At 39.1% G+C, this 6,985-nt stretch overlaps 1 protein-coding gene across 1 annotated transcript in view; it reads right to left on the bottom strand.

Annotated features, from left to right (window-relative positions):
- The window catches only part of LOC104490115 (ATP-binding cassette sub-family A member 13-like), a gene marked incomplete at its 3' end in the record, with an annotated part of 35,860 nt that overhangs the window by 17,381 nt on the left and 11,494 nt on the right, over positions 1-6,985 (bottom strand). The window contains exons 7-11 of the mRNA XM_010132363.1: positions 5,228-5,322; positions 4,807-4,983; positions 4,226-4,431; positions 2,539-2,675; positions 2,345-2,395 (exon numbers count right to left, since the gene is read on the bottom strand). Of these exons, the coding sequence (XP_010130665.1) occupies positions 2,345-2,395; positions 2,539-2,675; positions 4,226-4,431; positions 4,807-4,983; positions 5,228-5,322 (666 nt within the window). The remainder of the gene's footprint in view (positions 1-2,344; positions 2,396-2,538; positions 2,676-4,225; positions 4,432-4,806; positions 4,984-5,227; positions 5,323-6,985) is intronic.

A 6,985-nucleotide genomic window follows, 5' to 3' on the forward strand; every position in this document is an offset into this window, starting at 1 on the left:
CCCTAACATTTGACAATCAATTACTGGAATAATCGACTTATCACTGTATGTACAGCAAAAAGTCAAGTCAGGTGATTTTGTTAGTACCACTGCACAGAGAAAATAGCGCATAATCAAGAAACGGTATTTAAGACCAAATCCAAATCCTTGCCCTAGCAAATATGTCTGTGTGGACTTTATAACAAAGTTAAGAAAGAGCACAAAAGTGACAGAACATTTGAGATAAGAATTTACATTCTACTCCTTAACTTCATTTTGTTTTTACTGTAGATATCAAGAATATCTAAGATTCTGAAAACCTAAACCAGGAGTTCTTTGCTTCTAGAGCCCAAGTTTAATCAAGCTGATAAGTTGCTGTCGAGTTCTGTTTGAATGAAAAGCACAATGAGACCTGTCTAACAGTGGAGAAAATATTCAAATTGTGCCATTTATAAACTTTGGATTGTACATGTTTCACTGTATTGATAGTAGTTAATTCCATTTGATAGGTTAAATAAAGGATTGATTTAGCAAAGGGCTGAATAGCAGCATAATGAAAAATAAAGTTCAAAGTCCACAGAAGTAATTTAGAAAGTGTGCTTATCCATTAACAACTGCAATCACCAGCATAGCATGGTAAATAGTTAATAGCAAAGGCAGCACACAATTAGTCCAAACTTGTTCCGTGAGGGATTTTATTTATTTATTTTTAAACAGAGTGATGATTAAATGGCTTTTGTTTCACTGTTCACCTAGACATTAGCAGGGGTATAATACAAGCAACTTAGGGACAAGAAGCTTTTGCAACAAACACATCAAGAGTCCACCACTTTTTTACTACTGATAACACACTGGAGATAGAAATGTTTTTTTTTTTTTTTTAATACTTTTGAATGACAGCTACCAGGATGTAACTTTCTTTGAAGGATTCTATTTCTCCCCAGTAACACTGAAAAACACCAGTCATTTGGTGAAGAGTGGAGGTGGCATAAAGGATTACTGGAAAACAGGTAAAGGAGTTACACTAATTCAACCTTACCGTGTCCAGGAAATAAATGATGAGTAATTTGGTAAGTCTTGCAGAAATGTTAAATAATGGCCTAGAAAGTTCTCCAAAGTGAGTTTTTGTTTAGAACATAGAGATGCTTCTAGTCCACCTGCAGAGAAGATAAAAACTTCAACATCGAGACAGACCAAAACTTTTTATGAACACATCTGTGATCAACTTGATCAACTCCCACTGAAACAACCTGAATAAGTCTAACCAATTGTAGTAGGACCTGCATATGTGCAGAAAGAAAATCGTGTTACGTACATTTCAAAAGTAGTAAATGACATTTTTATTAAAGTGTTTGATGTCGGTTCTACTGAACGATTTGAGGAAATGAAATATCATCAATATCAGCTCTACATAAAACAAACTTGTATTTTCCTTACAGAAAAATTAAAAAACAACTCCTTACAAGATAAAAGGAAAAATAGAGGATGTCTTTTGAATTATACATGAACTGCAGAATTAGTTCAAATAAGTTTAGTTTTATTATACCAGAGTGAACTTAGTACTTTTCATTTCAATGCTGAATACTTTAATTACTGAAATTCCAAGGAAAAAGAAAAGAGAAATAAATTCTGCAAAATTCACTATTATTGTCCAGATAACTGAAATATCTGGAACCTGTAATAGTTTACAAAACACGTGCAATCAATTTGCATTTGAACAGTTTATTTCACTATTTTTATTTTTTTATTAAAAAAGTACTGATCGTTTTTTGCATACATTTCATAGCTGCCCCATTTACTGATGAGGTATTCAGCACATTCCTTATTAGCTTTGCAGAGAAAAAAAAAGTGCGTTCAGAAAACCAGAACTTTAGCAAGAAGATCTTTCACAAATTCCCAAGAATTAGCTTTAAAAAAAACCCAGTTGTAACCTAAATCCTTTAGAAACTGGAAAGGTGGAAGAATTGGGAGTATGGTGAGAATACTTAAAGAGAACAAAAGGTGACATTGGGTGAGGTCATTTCTTAGAGTTGTTTGAATCACCCACTTTTGATCTGCTTCACAGCTCCACCAAAACATTGAAAAAAAAAAAACACAAGCATTGACTGAGAAAGAATTCTGAAATGGAATATCTCCCATTCTTCAGCATAAATCTCGGCCATTTCAACAGAAATACCTCTAACTGGGTGACCAGCTAGTCTGGTCTCCTATTTATATTCTGAACTTAAGAAGCCTTCCTGCCAAAATATGCCGAATACTGTTGCAAAAGTAGAGACTCCAATCAGGTTCAACCAGTTAGAATTTACCCAAAAGAAACAGACAATGCATATATTTTCCAGCTGGCGCTAGAATCACAGCTATTTACCAGAGTCAGGCTCTGTACAGGTTTTCCTTGATAACGATTCAGATCGGAATCCTAAGGGTGATGGAAACACAAACAGAAACAGCCTCACAAAAGTAAAAATCATCACCTTTTCCCTTTCTGAGGAATACTGACCTTTAAACCAGAGAGGGAAACATCAGAATAAAGCCCGTGCTGTGCAGTAGCAGTTTCCTCACCTGACTGACCTCCTGTGGAGCCTGTATCCTCATTCATGTATTGAGCTACCTTGCATGTCCAACTCACAAAAGCTGTTAAATTCTTCCAGTCTCGATTTCCCTCCGAAGCAAACAAAATTTCGAGTGTACTATTAATTCTGAAATGACACAGAAAACAAGTCTACCATGACTAAACTTCTTTCAAAGCCAAATTACCTTGTGAACACATGCTATATCTCTGTAAACCTCCACCTAAATTCTGTTGCTACTTTACGCATACTGACAGTCCTATTGACTTCTGGAAGAACTGAGGCAGGCAGGCTCACAGCCTGTGCCAGAGAAATCAGCGGCACAGCTATTGCACAACTTTAAGCACAACTAGACTTTACTACTTCAGTTTGTGAGCAGAAAAAAGAGTAATCTAAAGAGCCTTTTAAGAAACCCCCAACTACACACTTTGGTTAAAGAAATTAACATTTGAAATTAAACACAGGTCTAAAGACACGCTTCCTCTATTCCTGAAATACACATTTGCATTAAACAAATTATTGGTTTTGTCTTTGAAAAACCAACCAAAACACCTTCCACAAAAATAGCACTGAAGTTTTCTTGCTCTTCAATGTTACCTAAACACAAGCTTCTGTTCCCAGGGGCCATTTTAGTTTTATCAGTGATTTTGATGCTCAAGAAAGAAAATGTAAAGCTAGTCTTCCTGGTGATTTCATAATCACTTAGAAACATGAAGGAAGGGAAGGCAATGAACCAATGGCAAAAGGGACAGAGAAAATTACATACATTTTCTAGTGTCTAAGACATCATTAATACATGTGGATTTAATCCCTGCTGCCAATGCAACTAGCAGAACCTCTGACAGATTCTTAAATTCTATTAGCTAAGAGCTAATAGTTTTACAGCTTTAATAGGAAACTCTTCTATCAAGTTTCTCATATGTATAAGAAATGTAGATAGTTGCCTTCTACCTACATCTGTGACCTAGGACATCCGTCCAACAGAAATGCAGCTTCACATTAAACGCCTTACGCTTCTGCTTTATATTGCAAGCAAGACTAAAATCCTATTTTAAAACACTTATTGATACAGGGATTTGTCTCTAATGTACTCTGATTTAACACCATTAAAGCTTGAAATCAGTTGAATTAGTGAGACATTGCAAATGACAATTGACTCAAAAAGATAAGTGGATCTTCTGCCAAAATAGAGGAACAGTGACCACTTCATGTGTTCAAAAAGCAACTTGAGGCTGCAATAACCCTTCCTAGGATACTTTCTAACTATCCTCTCTTTAATGCTTCCCTGCACCTCCCAGGAGTCTTTCAGATCCAAGTTTCCAAGCATCCTAAGCAGCACAGCACCAGCAATATATGTACCAGGAGGCAGGATAAGAAGTAGGAAAAAAATAAAATGCTTGGATGTGAGAAGATAAAAAGGGAGAACAGGCTTTTAGAATCCTAGATACCTGCTTATCCTCAGCCTATTTCCACCCCTACTCCCAAAATACTGCTATTAAAAAACCCTATCCTCTACCTTCCTGTCTTTGCTTAAGGAAAATTGTGAACACTGGGTGGTAAACAAAAGCAAAAAGCAGGGTTGTAACATTTTTGTCTATTCAGTTATTGGTTATAATAGCTTACTCCAGGACAGCATCACTCAGGATCTTTATGTATTAAAAAGTATAAGTGATACATACAGTGATAAGAGCAGCTGTTCCTGACAAGAGCTGAAATGGTCATCCTCCTCAGGTGGTGCCTCTGTGCTCAGCAATTGGTTAATTTCACAGTAATAAGCATAATTTTTGGTTAGCTTCTCTTCTATTTCTTGCCATCCCAAATAATCATCCATCAGGGAATCTGGCAGGCTCTGTCGTCCCTGAGTTACTTTCTGCAGAAGCAGAACCTTTCACAGTAAAGAAACCAATGTTTGAAACCAGTAAAAGGGAAAACCACCTGAGACTTTGGCCCCGCTTCTTAGATTTGTGATACTGATGATATTGAAATCTGACATAAGATGGAATAAGTGAGCAGTCTTCCAAATCTTCTCATTTTTTTCTGGAAGTCCCAGCTACTTAGCATGTCTAAAATGTCACATCCACCCCAGAGACTCCACAGGACCCCTTATGCCTTGCCCCCAAGCACACTTTAATCAGCTTAAAGTAAGTTACCTGCCCACTTAATAGCAAGCGCTAAGTAATAAGCTATACTCCCAGCTAATTTATTTCATTTTGTAATAGTAGTAAGTCATGTAAACATGAAAAAATTCATAAATACTTACAGATTCCTTTAATGATTGGATTGTGTTACTTAGCTTGAAAGTCATCTCTGAACCATTGCCAGGGCAAATGTATATTGCTAAAATGTCAATGTCATCTGAGCCCTGTGGGAGCCTCAGGGTCTTCTCAAATATTCTAAGTACGTCATTGCATATATAGGAAGCATTGCTCATCAACATCTAAAATTTAATGAATATACTGTCACTTTAAAAATTAACTCAGGATGAAGAAACCAATTTAATTCATGCTCCATTTTGATTCTCACAATGAAATGTCAAAAGACAAGAAAGTACAAAGTAAAGTTGGACCAACATGCTGCTGAATAAAAAGTGAAATACCCTGTCTGGTAAGTACTTTTTATCCCCCAAAATAAGCTCTGCAGCCTCACGCAAGTTAATATACAAACATTAAATAACAACACACCTGTTTTAGCTCCACAAAGAGTTTTCTGATGTCTAGATGAATTAATCCATCTTTTTGGGCCAAGGGAATCAGGTTTTCCAGGCTATGTAACACTTCTGTAAGATATATCCCACACACACCCCATAAACAAAATATTTAACACACGGAGTAATTCAGGAGCAGCACAATAGGAAGCATACTTCTGGGAAAGAAAAGGGTGCATAATATGGTTCAAAAATACAGCAGTTAACAACGGCATAAAGGTTCCACATACACAGTTGCTCTCTGCACTTGTGAGGAGCAAAGACTGCTCTTCTCCTGCACCGCCACTGTAAAAGGCTCATCAAAACAAGGCAGAAAGAAGAGACCAGTCTTCTTACACCAGCAAAAGCATGACCCTATCACCTTTCCCAATTTACACCAGAGCAACTCCAATGACTTCAGCGAGCTTTCACGATTTGCAGGAAAGGAAAATGAGGTCCTGTGTGGGCTTCTAGCTACAAAAGCTTTAAATAAACTTGGACTCTCTCCATATGTAACTGTTGAGTTAGCCAGCACATTCTTCTGAGATATAGAAAGGTGGGCTAATTCCTTAAGCTCCCAAGTAAAACTAATCCCACCTTTCTCAAACAAAAGACAACCACAGAAATATTACCAGGTCATGCTAGGGAGTTGCCAAATCCAGTAGCCCTACAGAGATGAGGCTGCTGTAGCTCCATGCCCCCAGGTCCAACCAGCAGCAAGGCTGGCCAGGCAGGCATGCAAGGCAGTGCCCACACAGTAAACGCACAATGCCGGCCATGCAGATCAACACATGCGGCACTTGCACACACAAGAACAGCTCAAACAGCCTCATCCTGTTCGCCTCCCTGGCTGTTTGAGATGAAGGTCTGGTAGAGGGAATACACACGTGTATATATATGCAGTATGGATTACCCCTGCCAGCTGGGGTCAGACACCCAGTCTGCCCAGCAGCTGCCCCTGGATACCAATCTCCCTCCCAAGTTGCTGGCACCTGGCCAGACAAGGAGCCCTGCTCCAGCTTCTGGTACAGATATGCTTGCTCACACAAGCTTCAATTACTAGGTGGACACTCAGTCCATCTAGCAGTTGGTCCTTGTCCTTCAGCTCTCCCCAGATGCCTCACACATAGGAGGTACACAAAAGGTCTCTCAGTCAACCCTCAGACCCACGGTCTCTGATGTTGGCCTGGACACGCTGGTTCCTCTGATCTGACAGTGAGGAGGAGTCAGCTAAGTGCACACCTCCTGAGCTCCCAGGCCACCTCACCCACCCTTCAGCCATCCCAACTTGATATCCACTAGTGATCATACACTGATACACCTACCCTTCATCACTCCAGTTTCTGGTTCCATGGACACACATGTCCCACCCCATTTTCTGTCACTTGATTTCACTCATCCCAGTCCTTCCAGTTTTTTTTATGGCCTCCTATATGTCCTGTGGTCTGACATCAGCTGCTGCATGCAGATCTCCATACAGACACTTGCACGCAGAACAGAGTCCACACCCAGGAAAGGAGTTAGAAATGGAGTTTAGAGAGAAGGCAGGACAGCCTGCAATGGTCAGGTGCAGGGCATGACCAGGCAAGCATATTGACCAAGCAGCCTGTTTAAATGCTAACAGCCCTTTTCATCACCTTAATTCTATTTTCCCATACTCGTTCCTCCCCAAAACACCTAGATCATTTCCTCTCCCCTCCTTTGGTCCCTCTTCCAAACCTTCCATACTAACTCTTGTGTAATTCTAAAATGCTCT

The sequence above is a fragment of the Buceros rhinoceros genome, unplaced genomic scaffold (assembly GCF_000710305.1).
Source record: "Buceros rhinoceros silvestris isolate BGI_N320 unplaced genomic scaffold, ASM71030v1 scaffold6563, whole genome shotgun sequence".
Lineage (NCBI taxonomy): Eukaryota > Metazoa > Chordata > Aves > Bucerotiformes > Bucerotidae > Buceros > Buceros rhinoceros.